Raw genomic sequence first — 27,694 nt, forward strand, 5'->3', positions numbered from 1 at the left:
AAGTATTGTTCAGGAATATACATATATCTCTTAAATCCGCTGCCTATATTTAAACTGAAATAATGCGGTTACTCGAATCATTGTCCCCACTGGTGAACCAATAATAATGATAATTTCATGTTTGCAAAACTGCTTTCCTACTGCGATGATTACGCATGGATATACGATTATATACATACGTTATTGCATCGTTGTTTCTCCTTAAAATTGAACTCAAATGGCCAGCCACTGCAGTAATGGGTACCAGGAAAGATCTAATAATATTTTATTAATAGCACGTCTCTCAGATATCGGTGCATCGCTAATGTGTCGCCAACTTAAAACTAGAAAAGAATTACTTTCATATTTATTAATGGGCTTAGGAGTACGGTATTGTTTATCAATTAATATTACATCTCGTTAATATCGGCACATCGCTGTAGTGTCTATTAAAAACTAAAAAAATTTACGTCCATATTCAGTAACGGCTATAGTAAAATAATTAATAGTAAAAGTAAATAGTAAAATAAAATAGTAAATATTAAAAAGTAATAGTAAAGTAAAATAATAAATAGTAATAGTAACGGCTGTAGTAAATAACTAATATTATTATTAATTAATTTTAATTAATTATAATATTAGATCTCACCGATATCGGGACGCGAAGGCAGGAGAGCCCGCAGCTGCTGCACGCAGTGGGCCGGGTCCGGCAGTGGTCTGGCGGACGTGGTGGTGTTGGTGAAGGCGTTGATGGACGGAGAAGTCCTCATCATCTCCTCAGGACAGTCCGCTGATGGACAGAATGCGCTCAACATTTGCTGTGGCGGAACCCAGGACAAGTCACCGCCGCTCTCCACGAGCTCTTGCATCGTTTTCTGCTGGCGTGCGCACGGTGAGTCGGGCCGAGCAGCTTTGAACTTTCCTTGGGATGTTCAAGGTAATCTATCTATCACTGAGATTACTTCTTCGTAAATTCAAAAAAGGAATGATATCCTAAGTATTTAGGTATATGTATTTGCTTTATCTTTTTCTGGAACTACGTCACTTCACTTCGTCCGATCTTATCAATCACAGTTGTAGGAAAAGTAAATAATCACAACAGATATTGTGAACTAAACTCTTCAGTCTCAGATACTCTTAATTCCACGTAATATCTCCCAGCAAATTAAATTCTTTGTATTCTGTTGCACAAACGCTGCATCAAAGCAACTCCTTTGAACTCGTTTAGCTTCTTCAATTTATAGTTAAACACAAAAGTATCATCACAAAGCGCGTTTGCTCAGGAAAGATTGTAAGGAATATCCTCCCACAAGTTAGTGCGCTCAGCGCTCCAGCTTTGCTACTGCGGCAGATACTGGAATATTTCACTAGCATACGAGTCGCTTCTCGGGACTGGAACGAACACAATAGATATGCTCGGGACTTTGAAAATAATAAAACCTATACGGTTTCTTCTTCAGAATTCAATAGGAGGTCACGCAGTTCAATGTTCTATGTTCAATGATCGATTAGGAAAAGCTCAATACATCAGATACTTCTAACCCAGGATACGTTCTATCCGTAGATCCGCAAAAAGTAGATCCGCAGTGGTCGATATTGCAAGGTCGAAAAATCCTTTAACCTATTCATCAATAAAAATCTGACGAAGTGCAGCTAACGGTAGGAGCGATAGTTTGAGCCGACAAGTCAGGCTTAATATTAAGACTAGATTTCTACAGGATTAATAATGATGTTCAGTGGAATAATTTTTTGCTGGGGAATAATTTTGCAAGATTCCAAAACTTGCACTGGAGAGACGGAGTCGCTGTGAACGTGCAGGTGCCACCTTGCGGTATCATTTATCCGTTCTGAAAGTAAGAATTTTTACAATTAGAATTTAATTATTCTTTCATAATACTTGCTAAAATGGATGTGGTTGACTGCAATCTGTTAAAAAAATTGTGGCGATGCCAGCTTAATAAATCATTACAAAAATAATGTATTAATTAATTACGTTAGCTAGGGACACTCCAATTGTTCTTAACACCACGATGAAAATTCAAAAGTAACGTAGCGGCCAGAGTGCCGATCATTACCATCTCCCTACACTTCTGGTCAACTATCGCTGATCTCGCTGATGACATCTCGAGTTTAAAACTCCATGCCAGACTTCGCGAGACTAAATAATCCACGTGAAAGCCAAATAATAACCTCATAAGATTTAAATTGTCTAAAGTTGCCAGTTCAAAGCAGAAGTTCTCCACCAAGTTTAAAAAGTTAAAGGAATTCGAGAGAAGTTGGCAGTCCATGTGATGCTTGGCAGACTTTAATTTGCTATGATTCAGAAGGGTGTTGGGCTGAACAGGCGGCGAACGGCCGTTTTAAAGTGCGTTTAGTGACTGCACGATAACTGATTTTATAATTATTTATAATTATTGGCTAACTATTTTTCAATTATTGGCTAATAACTAATTTGTTTTTGATTTCTTTCCGAAGAACCAGTGCTCCGGGAAGGGTTTTTGTTACTTCATTTTAAAGGTTCACTTCTTGCGATGACAGCTTTTATCTTCGGTACCAGCAATGCAGAAAGAAATCAAACATTTGCATTCATAATTACGACAAACCCTCAGATTGGAAATGAGCGAAGGAATAAAAGTCAAGCAAATACTGTCAGCAGAGATCAATCAAAAAAAGTTCGTATTCATATTAAATTTTTAACAGAACACTTATATACGCACCCATAATAAATATATCCGTTGGAAAAGATCTATTCATTATTCAAATATTGCATGCTGAGAAGTTCCTTACGAGTGAAACAAAAAATTTTCAGTCGAACGGTCTTCTCAAACCGTCATAAATAAGGAACAAAACTTTAAAACTTCCCCCGTATACTGGACTGGAAATAATATTGTTTTACGTTCTAAAATCAGTGAGAGATCCCAAAACCTAACAAAACATACAAAGAAGATCATTTCTGAAAAGATTTTAGCCAATAGATTTCGAAACCGAATCTACAAAGTCAATTTAGAACCGCGCGTTCTGCTTGAGAAACTAGTCCCAACACGCTAGGGTACCGGGGGGGAGGCAGCTCCTAGAATGAGGGGGGGAAGCTCCTGGAAATAGGGGAGGTCCAAAACCAATCACAAGTCGACGCAATTTGTCCAAGTTGCTTCTCGCGTCCGTCAATGCTCGACAGGCGCTCACGATGATTTATTCCTGACGGCAGCTCAGAATTATCCATCCGGAAAATAAGGCAGCGGCTTTGGAAAGCATGACGGCAAATTTTACGACTGCGGGAGGAAGGATTCTCATAACAAATAAATTAATAATTAATTGAACTTCACCAGCCATACAGCCAGCGGAATTATATTAAATTCGGGAATTATAAAGCTCAGCTTTTTACGCTGTGTCGCTCTATAATTTACAAGGAGTGACAAATCAAAATGAAACTAGTTGTTTTAACCATATCTTTACGAATTCGGAAAACTTTTACAATTCCTTCCTAAAAAATATGGTTAATGAGAATGACCAATAGTAGATATGGAAATAAAACTAAAAAACATGACAATGTAAGTAACGTTAACTAGACTCGCAATACTTCAAATCATGGTTTCCCACGAAACATATTTTCAAAATAGAAGTTAAGATTCGAATTATTGAAAGAATAGTAAATTATAAGCCACCCAAAAATCGTCAGATGTAACTCTTTCATGAACTCAAAAATTATTCGATTCTCATCCGAGTCCAATATAGGTATAGTTGAAGAACGACAGTGGCAGCATCACATTTTAGTGAGGGAACGCACCTGTTAAAATATTCAGAGGTGCTCATAACAAATGAAGAGCAGACAACGCTATAAAATTAAGCAGTCCCCCCACACACACCACCTGCTGCAGAGGTTAGAGCGCTCATATCAACGAATTATTTAGGAAAGTTCATCAGGGTTAGTTATTATTTAAGGCCTTTCAGTGTTGCACGCACGTTGAAAATCAGTTTAATTTTATCAAGTTATTTATTTGTTCCAGCTCTATATAAAAGCGGGAAGGCCTAGAAATGTTCCGTGGAAAATAAAAGAACAAAATGACAAAGTTGGTCGACCGACGCATGGAAAATTGCGTGCGAGATCTTCGGTTAAAAAAGGACGCAGGGTCCAGCAGGCTCCTCAGGTATCACAGATACCAGACTCGAATCATGGCTGGCCGACCACCTGCCACCGATTGGCCGCGCATGATCCTGCCTTAATTTTAAATAAGGGACATGCTCGCGTGCAGCTGCACTCATTATAGGGTAAAATACGTGCTGAGGCATCTATATATAAACAGCTGCAGTGACCTGACCTTCTGTAGCAGCTACTGGTCAAAAGCACCGCTCCTAGATAGTCTTACCTGAGTGCCGAAAATTGCAACCTAAACTTATTTACGCGTTTCCGAGGACATATTAATTAACAGAAAATATACCAAAAATGAGGAGACGAGCTCTTACAGCGTTCATTCGAGTCAAATAAACGTTTATCTTCGACATTATGTCATGATCAGGAGGCGATTTCTCATTATAAAAGAAAAATTTAAAAATACATTTAGAAATATACTGAACGCAAGAGATATTAAGACTAAAATTCTAGTAGTCTTTAAACAGTTAGTGCAGTTAAATATTTTTACAGATGGATGTTGAATCATTTGATCACATAGCATAGGAATAAAGATGGAGAATGGTATATAAAAATGATTGATGGAGACAACTGCCAAGAAATAAAAGAAATTTAAGGCTCTGAAAAGATAAGTTAGACAAGCTTCGCATCAATCTAAGAAAGTACATCAAGCTTCGCATCAATCTAAGAAAGAAAGTAAGAAGAAAAGTACTAAATATTTAACTGCCATGAGAGAAAAAAAAACGATCTGCAGAGCAATAGCTACACATAACGTCAATAAATTCCGCAGCTATTAGCACGAACGTAGTAAAGCAATAAAATGAGACAGGAAAATAACTACAATCCCAACAATTAATGCGGTTAAAACCATCGTAGTTTTCACTGCAAAATTCCGAGCAGTCTGGATTGGACGCCGCGTTGGGCGGTTAAAGAGTCTCTCCGAAGCGGGACTCCGATTGCGGATTCAGGTCGAGTGCGCCAGACATTCCGGTCCGCACTCCAACGAACCGAAATTGCAGGAACTTTGACAGCATCTGCAGGTCTTATAACATCAGTCCGGAGTGACAAAAGAGCGTTAAATTTGGCTTCTACGTGATTTTAACTGGTATAGCTGTAGCTGCAACGGGTATGAACGTAGTTACAATGGGTATGAATGTAGATGAAACGGTTATGAATCTAGCTGCCACTGTTATACCTGTAGGTATAACAGTATACCTACACTGGTAGCTGTAGGTATACACTGGTATAACTGTAGCTACAACTGGCATCACTGCACGTATAGCAGAATGTACCAGTTTCATTCTGCACAACTGCTGGAAGAGAAAAAGTCAATATCTCTGGAGCTCCAGCAGAACAACAACACTAAATGGGCCGATGCAGAGTAATAGAGCGCACTACATCAATAAGAAATGTGATAAAATTGAATACTTTTTTTATATTTTCCATTTGACTTTTCCATTGACAGTCCATTTTCCATTGACTTTGACTGCGCAAAAGGAGCGCAGCTCAGAGCTTCACTGTCAGGGTCGTAAACTTTATACTATTTATAGACAATAATAAATTATAGAAATATCTATTACTCGAAGTATAGCTTAAAATAATCGGGATGTATGTATGTAATAATGTATTTTACATACAACCTGTGTCTCCTGAATTATTTCAAGTTATCATTATATTTTTTATGAAGCTTCATTTCACAATGAAGCCCAACACGCTGATGAGGCATGAAGCAGCATGCCTCACGACACAGACGAACAAAACAGCGTCCATCATGACGGCCGCTCGCCTGCTTCACCACAACCAGGCGAGGCTCACGCAACCCAATCAACGATTCAATTTTAATGTGTCGTGTCAGCGCCGAAAATTGAGTGACCGACGACGGCGAGTTAGGTTGTATGAAATATTTTTTATACGTATTCCAATATTCGCTGGCGACGACGCACTTAGTGGCATTCGTTTGAATAGCGCAGCAACTATATGCTCTTTATTCATTAATTCTGAAACCAGAGTGCGGAGAGATCAAAATAAATAGACAATGCAACCTCGATCGCAACAATTCTAATAAATGGGAGTAGTTCGCAGCCCCGCTTTGTAAAAATAACGACATATCGTGTCGAGACCAGCGGCGCGATTCATCAACACGGCGGCTAACCTCGCTCGCGATCACAGAGCGTAGCAGCAGCGCGAGGTCGCGAGAAGATCAGTCAAGTGCCGCGGAGACTTCCGTACGACGCGCTGCGGAGAGAAGAACGCGAGGGACATGGAGCTGTGCACTGTACAGTGTACAGCGTTCAGTGTACAGGACTGGCAGAGCGAAAAAAGCCTGCACAGCGTACACTGTACAGGACTGGCAGAGCGAAAAAAAGCCTGCACAGCGTACACTGTACAGGACTGACAGAGCTGTCGGTCCTGTACAGTGTGCAGTGAGGCGAACATTATTGAACAAGAATAGAGTGCAGTTCAATCCGTCATCTAATTCCGGTTGTATGGTCTCGTCAGAGAAACGTGTTGCCTCGTAAAAACAATTATTCAGAACACAGCTTTTGATGATAATTGAACTTCGAATATCGGACGAAGGAAATTAGAAGCAATGAAAATAGATAGGTTTGTACATGTACGGGAAATTAATACAAGGATAAGTCGCTTGTTTTTTTTTCAAGAGATGATCTTGTCCAAACCGAGTCAGGAAGAATACCGGTACACTAGAACGATACAATAAAAACCTGAGTTGTATTGTCTTTTGTTCTTGAAAGCAGTCGCGATGCTGGTAGTTTAAATAAAAAAAAAATAAACATAATAAATTTTAGATTTGGGAAGGCAAAAATACATCGGTGCAGTAAATACATTCATACGCGTTTACATGAAAGATGTTTATAGTATTATTATTTTTCTAAGCAAAGATTATCGTGGTATCTGGTTCAACGGGAATTCCAGGGCACGTTACATATTGTAGTTATTAGTAGTTATTTATTTTGTACAAATAGCAATTATTTGAAAAACTATAGGTTACTTGGTTTTGCAGTTTAAGAGCAACCCTTCCACCGACAGACAGAAAACCGTGCAATTGATGCAGGAACTGTAGGATGCAAGACCTCTTCCTGTAGCCTCCCTTGGGAAATCTGCATCGGGCAATGCGTGTTTCTGCGTGAGACATTTTCAGATGAGAACCTCGAGAACCAGACTGGATTTATTAGGATTAATGCCAGAAACCCACGGCCATAATTATTTCCAGTCAGAAAAGCCGAGACAGCATCAGATTTCATCATCCGTAGATTAGCAATACAAGGACCGTGCTGGTTTCATGTCGTCGAAGTACAAGCGATGGTGGAACACAACGCATGAAGAACTAAACTAAGATAATCGTACAAATATAGCAAGCATTTATTGAAAATATGGAATATAATGAAAATGGTTAGAATATTTTTAACATCACGGACGACGTCAGACATATTGGCGCCGTATTATATAAGGAATATTGGAATAAGATATAAAAAGTTCTCGCTGGATATTTTTTGAAGCAAATGTACGGATGATTATCGTGTGTGTTTATCGTGTTGACATTTGCTCTTTAATTTGGAATAGGTTAGGGTCCGGTAGTGACGCCTAAGCGGTCCACTTTGCGATTTCAGATTTAAATGACACAAACCCAGGTTATTCTGTTGAATCTAGAATCAAAGATTGCGCGCCACGCAGCCCAATTGAAGAAATCGCATACTATATTTCTTCATTATATTGTAAAAAAAGTCATAACGCATTTCCAACCAAAGACGACAATGCATAAAAAATTTTTCTTCGCATTGAAATCACGATCACTCTTTTAATTTGCAAAGAATAGTAGCAAATAAAAAAATTAATTGCTATTAGGAAATTATATTACCCTGTGCAAAAAAAAACCGGAACACTGGAATGCGCAGCAATAGACCATAACACGAGAGCCTCTCACGGCGCTCTCCAGCCTAATGAGCCGCGGCACTCAGGCGCTGGAGAGACTCGCCATAATTACCCTAGGGCGACCCTAACTCTACTCAGGCGCTGGAAAGACTCGCCATAATTACCCTAGGGCGACCCTAAACTACGGGCAGGTAATAACAAACACGTCTAAGCTTCAATAAAAATTATTCTGAGTATATACACCGATTCATGTTGTATAGATTTTTCGAAAACTTTATTTGTCCTATCATTTCAAAGTATAAAAACCGCACGAATTTTGCCAATTTCGAAACAAATTTTTGTAAAAACATCGCAATTCATCCCGGTTGACATGGCCAACTATAGTTTACTGAAAAAGGCAGTGACTTTTTAATATCAAAATGTCACCCACAAATTATTTGTAACGCGAACGTGTTGAAATTCTTGTTACAATACACAGCCTGAAATCACTTTCACGGACAAGTCTGCCGAAAGACATATACGCTGGCTTTGCAACGAGAGAAAAAAAATATCGGCGGTTGATGTGCAATGTCAGAAGTTATACAACCATGACGTGTTAGATTTTTCTGTCACGGTAGCCTTGCCTCGCACTTGGAGAAATAAGAGAGACTTTGTCAGAATTTTCATGCACTTTTGCCCTTTGTGAGGGTCATCCTGATGCGTCCTTCACGAAAGGACACATCAGTGCTGCGTCCGCTCTCTGCCGGCGCTGTGCGTAAGAAAGTGTGTCGCTATTTATTCAATATGACCAATTCAGTTTTCTGAGTATAGAAGCATGCGTCACCAGCATCCATTGTCTCTCAACCGGTACAAACGTTAGAAAATATACGAGATGCGACTGCAAAAACTTTTTATATTGAAGCTACGTTCGAAGGTCATTTTGCATTCACTTATCTTTCAGAAGGTCGAATAATATATAAGTTTGAGCGTTCGTCGAGAGTTGAAGATTATTGGAATGATTAGTAGCTCGTTACCTTTATTATTTAAACAGGCTTCACATTATTGATCCCAATGTACACTTAACAATTACGGGAAGGAGAGCTTAATTTACCGAAAAAAATGAATATACTTCACTCGAAATTGCGATGTGAAATGATCCGTCTTCCGTGAATATAATTTCACAAATTACTCATGAAATCCATTTATTGTGATTTGAGTTACGTATTTATTTTGTTCGAGGACTTCTTGGTTCGTTTCACTTGAGGAAACAAGGAGCAGCTTTATTGCGGCCATTGTTGCGCTGGATGATCAGGGATGATATTAAAAGTGCTGAGTCATCTTGTGGTGTAAAAACTGTGATGACTGCAGGAGCTGTGATGACTGCAGGAGCTGTGATGACTGCAGGAGCTGTGATGACTGCAGGAGCTGTGATGACTGAAGAATAAAATAATAAGAAAATTCGAGAACAAATTTTTTGGAAACACACGTCGACTAGCGAATTAGGTAAACATTTGACCAATTAAACATATTACCTCAACAACTAATTGATACTTTTAATTAGGAACTATAAAAATAGTGGGCGCTTTAATTAGCGCAGGCATTATGATCAATATAAATTAATAATGCATGCATGTAGCAGGTGTGAAAGCTCTCCTGTAAACAAGCCTTGCTCTGCTCGACTTCAAAATGAATGCCACACTCAAGTTGCAGTCCTATTTTCTCAACTATTTCTTCAAACTACAACTCTTCTCCTAATTGAGATAAAAGTTTGACATTTGGAATGCTATTGTAGCTGTTTTTCTTCATTTCACGTATTTTAAGATAAATTTTATTAATGTGATAACTGTTGATGCTTCGTGACTTTTATACATTTCAATAGACATGAAATTGTTGTATTTTTAATAATCAGCCTAAATCAACTTAATTGGTTGTGCTATCACGAAACAGCATTAATGTAAATTATGAACACGTATTGAGAATAGGGATTATCTGTAAGAAAAAAAAACAATTTGATAATAATGTAAAAATGCATCAATTTCTTTATAAATCCTAAAAATAAACAAGTAGGCAAAAGTTCGTAGTAAATCATTTGATAATTAAAAATTTCAATTTCTATTAACGTTTACACAAAAATGCAAACAAAATAAAAGTAAACAATATTGTGCAGCCAGATCTAGGATGCCGACATTAGAGGGAAGCTCGGACGAGAAATTTTACCGCGTTATAGGCAGTTTAGGCTCGATGCTGCGTTCAGCGATCGCTCCCAAAGACCCTAAAGGCGGCAACATAACTGGGTTACCAGCAACAAGTTGCGGTGATGAAGACAACTTTAAAGTTTCCTATTACATGGAGAATTATTTTGAAGAAACTTGGGCGAGAGTGGGTTAGGTTTAATAACGATAATTGTAGATACTAATATTTCATAATTAATCGAATGCAAGCAAAACAACAATAGATCAAAATTAGTAGGTTCTGCAATTATAAGAAAATTTAGACATTTTTACAATTTTTTTTATCGACAAGATGCAGTTTGATTTTCTTGTCTAGATTTTCCGTGAAATTTCAACGAGTTTCTCAAGATCGACCAGAAATGAGATTATAACGCCTCCTTACCTACAGAAATGACATGTCTAATAATTCTAATGCTCATATCGTAGCTCTAACTTGATTAGTTACTTAGTTTTACTCCCATTTAACCTTCACCAACAAGTTGCAGAACTCATAATAAAGAACTACGTATCAACACTCCACCACACATCATCAGCGTTGACTTCCCTAAACTAATTACCGCCAGGAACTTTACTATCGTCCGTAAGGACACCTCGGCACCACAGACCAGGGACGCCTGCAAAAAGGCCGCACAAAACCCTTATCAGGAAAGCAATTAAAAGTCAACGTAACAAAATAAATGGGGCCATTGTTCGCGCAGGAAATTACCTCATTTGGCCACCAACATGAACAACTTCACAAACGAGGGGAAAACTCCGAGGAAAATGAGGGTAGAAATGCGCTAAAATGAGGGGAAAAAACTAATAGCGAACGAAGTGGACAAACTTGGCATGGGCTTGATGGAGCGCGGGCTGCGCGGCTAATAAAGGCGAGCGCCATCTGCCGGCGCAAACCGAAGACGCACTCACAAAAAGAAATGGGTCATTTTGTTTATGAAATACCACACTTTCCACAGCACGAACAGAGAGCGAACAGAGCACTAATACGCTCTTTTACTGGGCGAAAATGAGTCGGGAAGATCCACACAAGGGCAAAAAGAACATCGCTATTTGGAAAAGTCTTGCTTATTCTTCTGAGTGAAGAGTTTGCCGAGTAATACAAGAGGCGCGGTATGGGCGGCCGTCCACACAAGGCTGAGAGGCCAACGATAAAGACAATTTTAACGGCATGGCGATAGTTTGCCGTTGATTGCTGACACGTGAAGATTTTTAATTTTTTTCAGCAAGAAACGAGTTAGCCGGACAGCAGCTATTCAACTAATTGAGTATGAATCGAAGCACGGACCCTGATATACACGCATTGTGACTAGGAAATTTTTAATATATAGTGATTTTTAGTGCATATTTTTTTGGCAAGCGAACTGACAATGGAGGGTTGGAGGGCGAGACCGAGTCCATTTAATAGCATACATCAGTTCTTTTTTGGGCCGTATTTTGGAACTCAATAAAAAAATAACGTGTGGAGCGACTAAAAGCACGTCGGGATTCACGTTTTAGAGGCGCGAAAGGGCCGCTAACTCCTTTCAATGACCAAAAAACATAACGTAACACAAACGTTTAAAAGCAGGACATTTCGCGAGCAAAATCATCCAATATATCTTAAAGGTGGACCATTGAAGAATTACAAGATTATGAAATGACGTTATAATGCGCCACACAAAAGTGAAGTACAGGTTAGACAGTTTACCACCGAGGCCCTGCTGATGTTGATGATAAATTTATGCGATGCCTACTTGCCTGCCGGGGCTAGTGGGGCAGTAGACCAGCATCAAAAGACCCCCAGCTACAGACCAGCGCGTGCTAGCAGTCATGGGTCATGGGAAACAGAGCCAATAATGGGCATTATTTATCTTTACAATGCATATACTTTATTAATCAAATTTATGCATCCATAGATGAATTCATGCCGGCATACCACGTATAACGGCGCTCGTATTGTTCGGCTACGATTCAGGTTAATTTAAATCATGAATAATACATGAAATTTTCAGTATTATCCCGTCTATGTATGAAACTTCTGAAATGAGCAGCATCCACGATGGATAATTTAATGAAGTTGATTAAAGCAAAAGGGGTGAACGCAATACTGGTGTATGTAGGAATCATTGAACAATATCTTCAGTTCACTCGCTGTCGTTTGATCTCATTGTTACGATGACGCATATTACTCGAAAACACAGGATTCTGAAAATTTTTCATTTAAATGTAAAACATCAATAAAAAATTTTTATTAACTTCTAAGAAGTGAATGCGAGAGTCACAGTATTGTCGCACTAATGTTAAGTTAAGACAGGATTTGCCACTTTGAGGACCAACTAGCGATTAGTAGTACAAGGCTAATATTAATTAGTGATATGAATGATTAATTATCAATGAAATAGAGAATATCATTCAATGGAAGGTTATAATCAAAATGGAGGAAATTATTAAAATATAGATAAAATTAAGAATACCGTATCATTGAAATGAAGGGCAACAAAGAAACAAAAGGTGAGCTGGACACTTCACAAAACAGGTCAATAAGAAACAGGGTTAGCAATGATTAAATCAAAATGATTAAATCGTGTGATTAAATCACTTGATTTTTTATAAAAAATCATGATTTTTTTTATTTTTTCGATTTTTTTTTGATTTTTTCATATATTTAAAAATATTGAGTGGCAGTCTTTAGTTTATATTGAGGTATTGTTATTCATGGTTTAGTATAAATGTACTATGAATGACAAATTGGTATATAAACTTNTCAAATAAATCAAAAAAATCATGAAAAAATAAAAAAATCATTGATTTTTGATTTTTTTGATTTTTTTAAAAAAATCAAAAAAATCGCCAACCCTGATAAGAAATGGTTAGCGTACATAAAAGCGTAAGTAAATTATGAATGAGAATGCTAACAGTTGTATTGCGCAATATTTGCACAGTTGTGCTACGCAATACTTACACAATATTTACACAATTGTATTACGCAAATTTCACAAGCTCAAGCCTCATTGCCTGCTGTCAGGACGACACACAAGATATCAAAAGGATCCTTCAGTTGGAGGTCGCACAGAATTTCATAACCAACACTCGCAATCCAGTAGCCGACGCAGGTTGCAGCAAGAAGATATTAAAAAGTTTGAACACACACACACGCACAAACATCACAAGCAACGAGTGTTTGTCGGCGCCAGACGAGCAAGGCGCTCTCAAGCACGAACTCGACAAACCAGTTTGGTGATCTCGACACATAAAGCGAGGCCGGCCCTTTAACTGCTACACTCGGGCGCGCTACAGGTCTTCGAGTATCTATTTCTTGTGCTGAATTAAGAGTAGTTGTGTGCAATGGTAGAAAAACTATGCAATGGTAGCTAAACTATGCAATGGTAGCAAAACTATGCGATGGCAGCAAAACTATGCGATGGTAGCAAAACTATGCAATGGCAGCAAAACTATGTGATGGTGGCAAAACGATGCGATGGTAGCAAAACTATGTAATGTTCCCTCTGATAGGCCTGGGGCTGCACTCGCACAATGAAAAAAAAAACATGGCAAGATTTATGATGATTGTGCCTTAAATGATGATCGTTTATTAAATGATGATCGTTTGTTAAATGATGATCGTTTCTTAAATGATGATCGTTTGTTAAATGATGATCGTTTGTTAAATTATGATCGTTTGTTAAATTATGATCGTTTGTTGAATAATGATAGTCCGTTACACGATTATCTAAATTGGTATAAATTGAGGTATAAATTTTATATATGATAAATATTATACGATGATCTAAATTGTTATAAATATTATATAACTAATAAATAATATAAATAATTTAGTGCCAAAATTTGCGGGTTTGGTACGGAATTTGTTTACGGTCAGCAATGAAAAATTTAATTCGAAGCACGTCGGGTGATAGGCGGATTCCTGCACGATGTCGTTAGTACTTCTGAGAATAAGTGTACTTTAGTGTATCTAGTGTACACGGTACACGTACCAGACCACAGTGTACTGTAGTGTGCTGTACACGGTACATGTGCCAATTTAATTCTGCATTACACTCATGTACACGCATAAATACTTAAGCCATAGCTAAAATATTTAATTCATTTATACCAATCCTTGGCACTCGTGAACTTTTGCATAATCTATGCAACCGAAATCTCATGAATAATCGAATAATATGAATCCTTCCAACCGATGGATCTCCTCAACCTTGAATTAATCATATTGACCAGTAAATTATTCATACCATAATAACTTTATCAATCACATATCCAAATGCAAGTGGGATTAAAGGCCATTAACCACAGAATCATATACATGATATAACTATATCATTCATATAGTCAGGGAATATTGTGAGTAAAATGTTAGTTTTAGAACAGAGTTACTCGACAGCGGTCGGTATCACGGCACCGGTATCGCGAGCGGCTATCTGACAAAAAAAATCCTGCACGTTAAATGTTTGTTTCGCTTTGAATGAGGGAATAAGTAATCTGGATTACTGTATATGTATATCTGTGTGTATCCATGTGTTTGTATGTGTGTGTAACCGCATGTGTTAGTGTGTATATGTCACCGTGTGTGTTAATGTGTGTATATTAGTGTGATAATTAGCGTGGTAACAAAGATCGAGCGGCCGAGAGGACCGGCAAATTTTTCATATAGATCATCAAAAGAACCACACAATTTGGGAAATTATAAGTGGAAAATAAATGTGGATCCTAACTCGTTGGCTTGTCTACTTACGCGCCAGTGAAGGTTCCGGACATACGAACATCCATGCAGACGTGCTTGAATCGTTCGTGAGAAAAATACTAGGACGTAGTGATTAGTTCAACAAAATTATAGATAAAAATCGGCGCTGCCTCATGAATTAGCATGAACAGGTCAAGATAGCAACTTATACATTTGATTACATTACCATCAAAGTGGCAGTATTAATCTATCGTAATTCTGAGTTACCATCAAGTCGAGGTTTCCGTCCGTGAAGGTTCGGTACCTGAGGGCCCCCCCCCCAGCGTAAGTTTGGGGAAGGGGGGGGGCGCTGCTCTGATTTAAACTGGTCTGATTGGTGCCGGCATTGGGCCATTGCCGCTGAGAAGTGGCGTCGTATGACGCCCATAAGGGTAAAAAAGCACATCGTTATTTGGACAAGTTCTGCTTCTTACCTTTGTTTGTGGGCCTTGAATAGTTAAAAAAATTATAGATAAACAGAGACTAACATGTTGAAAGAGCTTTTAACAATAAATAAAATTCACCTACGTAAAAAAGAGATATTTTTGAGTGAAAAAATGGGACACGTGCAGCAAGAAAACAAGATGGCAGTGACACTTATCGGTCTTCAATAATTTAATTTTATATCGAAATTTAGTACGTACATTGACGTTCATTGGTGGACGTAACCTTTTCGAACGAAGAAAAGTTCTAATTAATATGAGACTCGAAAATCGAATACCTGACGAAACAACCGAGTTTTGGTTCTCTGTGAAGCCCCTGATAACATCGCTGTAAACACGTCAAAAGAAACAGGCTCAAGTTCAGGAAGTTGGCTGAGTTCCGTGGGAGTTTGAGCGAAAACGGCGACTCGCGCCGCGCGTACGCAAGATTTCGTGACTCCAAAGACAAAAAACGCAAAATTTACAACGAATTTACAATATAATGAAGACGTTGTTCATTTTTCATATTTTATTTGAAATGTTATAAGGTACATAATGTGAAGTGAGTGTAAGATGAGGGTAAAGCGAGAGTGGGGTGATGGTAAGGTAAGGGCAAGGTGAGAGAGGGCAAGGGTAGGTAAGGTGAGAGTGGGCAAGGGTAAGGTAAGAATAGGTCAGGGATGGGTAAAGTTAGAGTGAGGTGAGAGTGGCGTGAGAATAGAGTAATGTTAAGGTGAAACTGGGGTGAGGGTAAGGTGAGAGTTGGGTGAGGATAAGGTAAGGATAAGGTGAAGGTTTTGTGAGGGCTCGGTGAGGGTTAGTCAAACGTGAGGGTAAGGTAAGGGAAAAGGCAAGGAATAACAGATCCATTTATCCATCCGTCACGTACGCAAGGCTTGATCACGGCTTCGGTCCATTCCTCACGCAAGAAAAACAAGGCAGGTCCCTCGGGATATATACTACGTCTTATCCGCCTCCTGTCTAGCTGGCAGGTCACATATCAGGCAGGATATTGCGCAGCTTTTGATCTTCTCAATGATTATCAAATTTTAATATCTGTTTGCTTAATGCTGAGGTCACTGTCAAGTATACATTCTGCCTATATGACAAAGTCTTTTTCACTGAATACATCCCTCATTGACAGAACAGTTTGATCAATTAACTGGTACCAAGCAACTCAACGCGAGTGTCAGAGTCTTCAATCTTCCAGCGCCACGTAAATTGAAATGAGAATGGATTCAGGCCTCACTTTCGCGATGCTCTGAACTCGACCAAGGAAATGCAATGAAGGAATTAAAATTGTTGTTGCATTATACCGCATATATACCTGACTCATGAAACGTAGATTAGCTTCTTCCCACATACCTAAATTTTTATCTCGCATGCTTGATGCTAAACTAAGTGCAGAAGATATCATAATGACAAGGAAAATAAAGTTCGACAGATGCGTTTACAGCGCCAATCATTCATGCAGAAAAATTTATTTATAAATGATAAATATAAATGTCTTGATAAATTTAAAAATTTATCAAGACAGAGGGAAAATTAGCATCCTGAACACACGGACTATAACGAATGTGCCTGTAAATAGATTTAGCAACGCAATTCGCAAACTGCCCACCAAAGAGACTGAACATGCACATATTTTCATAAGTTTTCAAGATGGGAACCGAGGCAGACAAGAGTTAACGAAAGCCATTTGCATTCAATACGGGACGAGTGTTTGATGTTGCGGAAGCTGCGGCCTGACGTGTGATGACAAACGTTTGGATGTTGACAAACACAAGCGTGATGTTGACAAACACAAGCGTGATGTTGACAAACACAAGCGTGATGTTGACAAACACAAGCGTGATGTTTACAAACACAAGCGCGATGTTTACAAACACAAGCGCGATGTTGACACACACAAGCGCGATGTTGGCAAACACAAGCGCGATGTTGACAAACACAAGCGTGATGTTTACAAACACAAGCGTGATGTTGACAGACACAAGCGTGATGTTGACAGACACAAGCGCGATGTTGACAGACACAAGCGTGATGTTGACAAACACAAGCGTGATGTTGACAAACACAAGCGTTCTGTATACAAACACAAGCGTTCTGTTTACAAACACAAGCGTGATGTTGACAGACACAAGCGTGATGTTGACAAACACAAGCGTAATGTTGACAAACACAAGCGTGATGTTTACAAACACAAGCGTGATGTTGACAAACACAAGCGTGATGTTGACAAACACAAGCGTGATGTTGACAAATACAAGCGTGATGTTTACAAACACAAGCGCGATGTTTACAAACACAAGCACGATGTTGGCAAACACAAGCGTGATGTTGGCAAACACAAGCGCGATGTTGGAAAACACAAACGTGATGTTGACAAACACAAGCGTGATGTTGACAGACACAAGCGCGATGTTGGCAAACACAAGCGTGATGTTGACAAACACAAGCGTGATGTTGACAAACCCAAGCGTGATGTTGACAAACACCATGCAATGCATGTCTGAATATGTAAACCGTGTCGATAAGATAAGTAGTAGTATTGGAATGGTTTTACATAAATAAAGAGATTTATTGGGTGATAAGTGGCGTACATTTATTAAACTATTACAACAAAACAATCTTCACTATATTTGTTAACAGATATTTTATTAACTACTAATTAGTTCACTGATATTCAGGGAAACAATTGGAATCAAATCCTGTGGAGACGGGAGCAGTTTGTTCGCTGCGCACCAGCGGATAAGAACCATGCGCATGTTCGCACTTCCTGCCGCTGTGCGCAGTTATCTTCACGGGACGTACAGTTAAGCTACGAATTTGTAACCTACATCGATTACTGAACTACCAGGCTAATGACAATGAAGCAACGTTTAATTAACGTTGTTTCACCGTAAAATATATGCTTAATTCAACGTCAAATGTAGTGGGGATGTTTGTACAAATGTACTAATTTAACGTCTAGAGGGATGTACTGTTGAATGCTTAGAGATTAGAAATGAACACACAGCCATATCTTTCAGATAACTTTTCATAATCAACTTAGAACTCAATCTCGGAAAATTGGTTACACTTTTTTTTAGAAATGTACGTATTCACTTAAGAAATGGTTCTTAGGTCACCTATAAACAATAATTTAAGAACAACTTATTAGGATTATTCAAATATTTTCTCTGCCATTATTATTGAAAGGGATCACGATACTTCAAATGCATTGACAGGATTTAAAAGAAGGGCTGTGCAATCACCATGCCCAAGGGGCTGCGTGACCACCATGCACCGCGAACGATGTTTGGAAATAATTAAGATACATGCAATAAGTGTCTGTCCGTGGAACAAAACAAGAGGAGCGTCCACACAGCGCCACGCAGGAAGTCATCTGATGTTTTTATTCGCAAGGACAATGGAACGTGAACGCCCATGCGTGACGTCATCGCAACGCTACAGCACGAGTTGATTTTACGTAAGAGCCACCCACGTGTACTAAAAAAGAATTCCAGTATAGTTAGTTATACACTTGCACATCAAAACGGGCATAGTTCTATTATTGTTTTTTATTGAAGTAATTTTCCCTCGTCTATTTAGAGCGGGGGAAACCTGCCATTTGTTAAGCAGAGCTAAAATTAATACCAAAGCAACGCTTCGTGAAATTTTTGAAAAGTAACCGTATTAAACTTCCCTTGAAGATATTGTCGGTTTGTGTTGAAAACCGTCAATTGATACTGTCATCTAGAACAGGCATCTATTACTGTCATCTAGAACTGGCATCTATATGACTGTCATCTAGAACAGGCATCTATTACTGTCATCTAGAATAGGCATCTATTACTGTCATCTAGAACAGGCATCTATTACTGTCATCTAGAACAGGCATCTATATGACTGCCATCTAGAACAGGCATCTATACTGTCATCTAGAACTTGCATCTATAAACAGTCTCACGTGTCAAGAAGCGCAATGCAGAGGATTTCAAGGTGTGACTGCACCAGTCGTAAAGAGCAGTAAGTAGGTTTTCTTTTATGACTACAATTGGCTGGATAAGAGGCAGCAGCTTCAATGACATCTCTAAAGCGGCTCAAGTGCTTCACATTGCCGCCATTGCGTCAAAATTGCGTCGCGAGACGACCGAAGGCCAGACTGGTGAGGATAAGGAACTAATACACGGGGACAGTATATATAGTGGCGGCCAGTACAACTTTCAAACACTAAACATCACTAGTTGCCCAGCTATTGGCCTCGTCTATGACGCTAATGGCCACCTTACGGACACAGCATCTCTTTCCAATAGGCAAGTAGCATAATTAGTGGCGGTTAGTACTTGAAAGTTGTACTGGCCGCCACTATATACTGGCCTCGTGTACAAGCCTTGGGACTCCACTGGCAGGCTGGCACCTCGGCGGTGGACTGGCATGAAAAATCAAGTATTAATTTGCAACGTAAAACATCAATTAATAAGAATTAAAGAGCTAAAAAAGATTAGCCTTAAGCAACAAATTACTGATTTAGTGTTTAGTTTAGTTTAAGACGAAGGACGTTACAAGCAGAAGTAGAAAGACTAAGTTAAACGACTGGAAGATGAAGAACGTGAAAGACAGTTTTATAACTTACGTATAACATGAGTGGGGAGAGAGGGAGTAGAAAACGAGTAGATATCATGTTATCAAATTATTAGGTAAGTATTAAAATAAAAATATTATGAAGTATCAACTTTTTATTATGTCTACTATCCTGAACTAAAGTGATGGCGATTATCGAAAGTGTTACAAGAGCCGAGCCTATCAGGAGGAGATTGTGACATACTGCAGCCGAGAGTGAGAAATGCAATAAAATTTGGTCTGTGCAACACACACCAATCATGAGAAGAGCTTTCAAGTATGAAAAACCCTGCATTCACTTTAATATTTGAATATGAACACAATGACATTCAAGAATGAAGCATGGACACACAAAATTAGCTCTACGCTACGCAGTGTTTACGGCAAAGGCAGTTATTTAGACCAGCACACGCAGTATCTGCGCAGTCATTAATCGATCAGTTCATGAATGTTTTGCTTGATTCTAGTCTGTTGAAACATCATCTTTAAGGTAACAGCTAAAAGCTGTGGCTGAACGAGCAAACTGCTCATTTAAAAATGTGCACTTTTTGGCACGATATCAGTTCCCATTTTGAGAAAAATAAAACGGGTCGGCAGCAATTATGATGTCAAGAAAATTGTCCGTGAAGCCATCAGTAAGACTCCAGTAAAACTAGTAGCTTCATTAAATCGGTAAAAATTTATAACCTCGGACAAAGCGACAACGTCTCAACTTTTCCAATTAAGTTTTGCGGTCATCAAGTACCTACGGCGGGAGGCTGCGTTGTTCCAACGTTAATGTTGTAAAGAATTTTTCATTAACCTGCAACTTACTAAACTTTTTGGTGTAGCGTGAGGTTGGTTCTGAGTCACTCGTAAAATAATGTGCGTACAAATATAAAAAGGATTTGCGCAAATTTAAGTTAAAAATAGTAATGAAAAGACTGTCTAATTATGTAAAATAACGATGTTAATGAAACTCTAGAATATGCCTAAATGTAAACATTTGTAACGCGGAACTTAAATGCAGCTAATATAGTTAAATTAAAGTCTTTTGATTCTACTTAAGATGTAATTTATCATTTCAATAATTAAATACGCCTTGTGCTGCTGCGTGCGACTCCGCACAAGCGTCCGCTTTTACACGTATAAAAAACGTATAACCATTATAAAAACAACTGCGTGTTACCTGCATAATAATCACCCTAACACATATGCTCTATTATTAATGTCTATTCTATCGCGTGCCAAGAAGCGTGTGGAGTGCATACGCTTAATGTCCGTGATTTATGTCTATTCCATTAACTGCCATCATGAAGCGTGCGGAACGCATACGCTTATAATTTATGTCTATTCCATTGACTGCCATGAAGCGTGTGGAGTGCATTCGCTTTATGTTCATGCTTTGTCAATTGCGTTAAGGGTTACCCAGCGTATAGATCGCTGCTCTCATTATATCTGCGCTGTTGTTAAGGCGCCTTTCATGCATGGAACTCCCGTTGCAATTTCGTATCCAAGTTGGAGAGAAATATTTCCTTGTGAAAAAATGTGCCTATTGTTGATTACAGTTGTTTGTTTATAAAGACTTCAAACGAAGACAACTGCAGACGAAGACAACACTGCAGACAAAGACATGTCCAAAAATATGACATGTTCAGCACAAACATTTCCTTCAGTGTCATAACAGTTCGTCTAGAATCGCTCTTAAACTCAGTCTTGTGATTGAAAATTCTCTTACACCCGCAGTTTACTGATGCTGCAGTCAAATGTGGGTCATTTTATTCTAGAAGCTACGCACTATTTGAAAAATATGACCCCTTTTTTCAATTTTTCATTAATTGAAAACAGTGAAACTGTTTTTACCAGGTTTGTAGATGAGAATAGCGTGGGCAATAGTCGGTGTATCAGTAGACAAATAGTTAACCTTTTGTGACGTGGTGAGTTATAGCGTGATGGGGTGAGTCATGGCGTGACGTGCTGAGTCAGACTCACGTCGCACGCATGTACAGGTGCAGTTACTCGCGCACAACTTCGCAAATCAAATAATTACGACAGCTTATATCACTTACATATAGGAAATAGAGAAAATGTAAACAACATCGTAAGTCACACACGTCAGTCACACACGTCACAAGTCAGAGCATTATAGCGCCTACTAATATGACATTGTATAATACGGGCTGCCATACTCTTACGACATCAAGATAAATAAAAATTGCAAGTCGTATTTTATACATGTACAACATCGCAAATAATAACTAGATAACATATTTAGCCATCAACATGCGGTCATGAAAGAGCAACCGCGCCTTCCGCGCGTGGGACGCATGATTCACGCGCTGCGGTCGAGGCCAGCCTCCCAACTTCCTATGTAAATTGTACAAACATTTGCAGAAATCTTTTATGGGAGCAGGAATAATTCTTCAAGTGAGGTCGCCCTAAATTATTCATCAATTATACTAATAAGCACAATTTACCTATCCGCTCGGAATGGTAACGCTTACAGAATGCAGGAAAAGCTATGGAAAAATTATGTTCAGATTTGAAATGCCTAGCACCATATCGAACCCGGTGGAAATCTAGTAGCTACTTCAAACTATCGTCAGTCATGAAAAGATCCGATCAAATAACACGATTTTAGATCTTCTATGAACAAGGCACGAAAAGGAAAAGAATCGGCGACAGGCTATATCAGGCCTACACTTCAGCGCCAAGATCATTATGTTATGTTATGAGAACGAGGACAATGCATATTGAGAAGCTTCGACCATTGGAGGTTATGATAGTTATCAATTACAGGAACAACTGCATATGCACATTGTTGGTTACGCGTGGCTACTGACGTCAACGTTAACGCAAATAAGCAATAGAATGGATCACGTTCTTGATGCCTATATTTTTTCTTATTTAAAGATTAAAATGACAGTAAGGTTATGTCAACATGACTGGTAAGGACTGGTCAACATGACTGATAAGGTTATGTCAACAGTAAAAATAACAAAAACAAAACTAGGGAAACATTTCAATTTTATTAATAACGTGAACGGATCCAGCGCCTCGAATAATCAAAATGACCATATCAATGTCAATTGTTTGCTCGAATCACAAATAAACTAGAAATTTGAAAGCAAAGAAAATTCCACAAAAGTTCATCATGTCTGTATATACTCTCTCTCTGTTCATATGCGATCGTTACTGGTCTATCAATATTATTGTGCACGATGTGCATCTGTGTACGTCGGATGACGTCACGCAATCTTCATTCTAGAGTCGCTGAGCTTAGAGGGAGGAGTTGTAGGACCGGACAGTTGCTATCGGGACCCCCTGCATTCGGCAGTGCACACTCACGCTGAGCAGTGTGATGTCCCTGTTTCTGACAGTGACTTTAGGGTGTTAGCACCCACCTCCGGTACTTCAGATTTGTGTATTTTAGATCATTGTACATTTTTAAACTTAGGCCCAGTTTGAATTCAGCTTTTAGCTCTTATGCCCATAATTGAAACTGTGAATAGTTAGGTTTCGCTGTTTTTTTTTGTGCTTCGTCTCTTATTTGTAAATTTAGAACTTAATTTAGGTTCCTTGATTTTCAATTGTACTGAAGTTAGTACAAAATCGCAAGTTCTTGCGATTGCATTCTAGAATCTTCGAACTGACGATAGAGCTGGACTCCGAAACGTTTTCTATAGAGATATGATGAACTTTTGCGAAATTTACCTTGCTCTTAAATTTCTACACAAAGATCATGGGGTGACCACGCCATTGTACGTCCGTAACGCATTGATATACATAACGTCTAGAAGGTTGTCACGCAGACGAGTTATATTCGAACTATTCAACAGTAGTGCAATTTATAAGCAAGGAAATACGTTCAATTTTGAATCAACAAATCAACCCACAGGATAAAAAGGCGGCAGAATTTGCTTGGCGGCGCGAAAAATTGCGAGATTATCGTTGCAGCGTCGCCGGGCTGTGACGTAACGAACGGCGGCGAAGTCTTGGCGAAATTTTCAGTGACGTTACTTACGATGACGTTACTTACGATGGCGTTATTTACGATGACATTACTTACGATGGCATTACTTACGATGACGTTACTTACGATGACGTTACTTACGATGGCATTACTTACGATGACATTACTTACGGTGACGTTACTTACGATGCCGTTACTTACGATGCCGTTACTTACGATGACGTTACTTACGATGACGTTACTTGCGATGACGTTACTTGCGATGACGTTACTTACGATGCCGTTACTTACGGTGACGTTACTTACGATGACGTTATTTACGATGACGTTACTTACGATGACGTTACTTACGATGACGTTACTTACGATGCCGTTACTTACGATGACGTTACTTGCGATGACGTTACTTACGATGACGTTACTTGCGATGACGTTACTTGCGATGACGTTACTTGCGATAACGTTACTTACGATGACGTTACTTACGATGACGTTACTTACGATGACGTTATTTACGATGACCGTTACTTACGATGATGTTACTTACGATGAGGTTAGTACTTACAATGCCGTTACTTACGATGCCGTTACTTACGATGACGTTACTTGCGATGACGTTACTTACGATGACGTTACTTACGATGCCGTTACTTACGATGACGTTACGTACGATGACGTTATTTACGATGACGTTACTTGCGATGACGTTACTTGCGATGACGTTGCTTACGATGATGTTACTTACGATGCCGTTACTTACGATGATGTTACTTACGATGAGGTTAGTACTTACAATGCCGTTACTTACGATGACGTTACTTACGATGATGTTACTTACGGTGACGTTACTTACGATGACGTTACTTACGATAATTCTTGATCGTCCGATTTTCTAAACAAGGTCATTAACATCATGGGTTCTATTTAAGAGGTTTAGTCTCGCATCAGGGGATTCATTGAGCATCAGCTGTTCCATCAAGCACCAGTAATCCCATTTAAGAGGGTTTAGTTTATCGTCATCAGTGAACCCCCGATTCCATTGTTGGCTGGCGAGAGGGTGATACCACTGATCGGGTCCCCGTCGTAAGCAGGATCAGGGATCATGGAATGAATGTAATCTGCCCAACGTATAATTATGTTGTGGGGGACAAGCGATACAAAGTCAAGTTCTGGTTTACACGGCGACAACGAATGTTTGAATAATAGTTGTAAATGGCTTTCATTTTTGGTGAATTGAATGAGATTTGAAGGCTTTAATTAAAGTTAGGGTTTATTCCTTACGGAGATACGAATATAGAATTCAAACACAAACGCCGTCAGAATTAAGTATCCAGAGTTGTGACCGAAGACGTGATGCTCGAGCGTATTGGCTAACTAATGGGCCAACCATTGCATCACCTAACAAATGCATGGGCCAATGCATGCATGGGCTAACTGATGCATCTGCCAATGAACGCATTACCTACTAGTGCATGGGCTAACGAATGCATAGGCTAACGAATGCATATAGCTAACGAATGCATAGGCTAACTGATGCATATGCCAACGAATGCATTGGCTATCTAGTGCATAGGCTAACGAATGCATAAGCTAACTGCATGATGCAGCTACCAATGAATGCCTTGGCTAACTATATGTATTAGCCAATTAAATCATTGGCCAAATAAAGGGATGCGATGAGAACGATACTGTCCTTTAAATTCGACGCAAAACTAAGAGACGCACTGCTTTTTGAGGTACCGAAGCCGGTATAGTTATTTCTTAGTGTCAAGTACTGTATTGAAATTCGTTCGTTATTTGTGAAATCTTGATTATGATTAGAATATAATTTTCTCCGACTAGAATTTATGAAGTTATACAGAGTATTACTTAGAGCTGTAGCTGTGGAGCGCCCGGGCTCTGAATACGTAAAGCGGTCGATGCTGCGCAAAAGTTCGCTTCACCGCCGTCCTTACAACGGAATCTTCGATCCGTACAATCAATGCGGTTGAGGGAGAGAGGGTACGACGTTAGAAGGCAACCAATCTTTGACGTCAAGCCTGATAAGTTGATAAGAACTTTTCAACTGGCGTACAGCGAGAGGAATTAACCATATCCATGCGCGACGCTCCATATCCATGCGCGAATCACCATATCCATGCGCGAATCACCATATCCATGCGCGACGCACCATATCCATGCGCGACTCACCATATCCATGCGTGACGCACCATATCCACGCGCGACGCACCATATCCATGCGCGACTCACCATATCCATGCGCGACGCACCATATCCACGCGCGACGCACCATATCCATGCGCGACGCACCATATCCACGCGCGACGCTCCATATCAACGCGCGACGCAACATATCCATGCAAGATGCAACATTCTTAAGTCTGATACGGTACATCCTTATTAGCGGCGGCATAAGCAAAACTAATGTCACCACTCAATCCACTAACTTATGGTTAATAACCTAACGTCACCTCACCGTAAATTAAAATTAATAACAGCTTGCACTTCACTATTTTCTTGTACTTCATTGCAGCAGCGACCGCAGGTCGCATTCCGCATAGAAGCTTTCAGGGTTTCCACTTCCCAAGCTCTGGCATTAGTCATAAAAGTTGCCAGCAGCCGCTGCGCACCGGCACCCAAAAAGCGCATTAAAGCTCGTACTTCCGGTGCGGAACTGCCTAATAAATATCGTAATTAAGATCACAACTATCACCTAAACACGAGCAAGACTAAGAGCAACTAATGAATAAAAGGCGCATACCGACGGTTAGTTTTTCTGACGGAATTGAACTAGCGTTTCTGCACCAGCAGCTTTGACTCGGGACTTTCGATGTCTGAATTCAAGGTTGAATTAGCAATGAATAATGAATTCAAGGTTGGACTGGAAATGCGCCACAAAAGGAAATGAATTGCCGAGATCAACAGCTGGTGTTGAGCCAGTTGCTGCGCAAGGTTAATTAATGAGGGAATTAGTTAACGTTTTGTTTGCATTGAGGGGAACGTCGCACCAACTTATTTACTGAGAGGAGATGTCCAAACAGAATTGTTGTCGCCGTTGTAAATAGTCAATTGTGTTAATGGATACAGTGTTTGAAGCTGCTATCAATTAACTCTGATGAGCTAAGATAAAAAAATTTAATTCAAGTTTTTGATACTGCTTTTAACGTCAAACACCATACAGACGGGCACTTGCCAGGCATATGCCTGTCACGGTCCGTTTCCCTGCCAGGTACATTCCCATGTTCAGTCATGTCACGGCCCATCCTCCCGTCAGTTCCTTTAATATCACGTGCCATGCAAATCACGAAGCGTTGCCAAATGGTATATTTTACCCTACCAGATTTGACAAATCAAAATCTGCTATGATGAGACACTGCCCGGTATGGATATTTTTGATCTGGTATAGTTGCTAAAATCTGGTATATTTAGCTTGGCACTCTGGTCTCGACATAAAAAAAAATTGTTGTCGCTGCCCGATTAAAATATATTTTGCCTTGATCGTGGCTAGACCGTGCTTGGCATGGCAGGACTGCGTTGCACGGCTAGTGGTGAAGCGTGAGTTGTGGTGAAGCGTGAGTCGTGATGAAGCAAGACTCAAGGTAATAATTATAAATATCGGATTACAATATAAAATTCCCGAAGAACAGCTAAATGTTACATTAAACATAGAATATTTGAGGCCAAGTTGGAGGTTAAAGGCAGTTTAAAGTCACTTTTCAAGTACCGTACTTCAGGATGGAATTCTAGGAATGGTGGTTCATATACTAATCATCAATACAACATGTTAAATTGATC

At 39.4% G+C, this 27,694-nt stretch overlaps 1 protein-coding gene across 2 annotated transcripts in view; it reads right to left on the reverse strand.

Moving 5' to 3' along the window:
• LOC108665777 (clavesin-2) overlaps nt 1–27,694 on the reverse strand; it is a 34,805-nt gene that overhangs the window by 6,023 nt on the left and 1,088 nt on the right. The window contains exons 1-2 of one of the 2 annotated variants that reach the window (XM_047881111.1): nt 3,764–3,779; nt 629–1,826 (exon numbers count right to left, since the gene is read on the reverse strand). In XM_047881111.1, the coding sequence (XP_047737067.1) occupies nt 629–848 (220 nt within the window). In that variant the 5' untranslated portion in view covers nt 849–1,826; nt 3,764–3,779. Of the gene's footprint in view, nt 1–628; nt 1,827–3,763; nt 3,780–27,694 lie in introns of those variants that run through there. The other variant, XM_018152575.2, reaches the window with a different exon arrangement.

This window comes from Hyalella azteca, unplaced genomic scaffold (assembly GCF_000764305.2).
Source record: "Hyalella azteca isolate HAZT.00-mixed unplaced genomic scaffold, Hazt_2.0.2 contig7076, whole genome shotgun sequence".
Lineage (NCBI taxonomy): Eukaryota > Metazoa > Arthropoda > Malacostraca > Amphipoda > Hyalellidae > Hyalella > Hyalella azteca.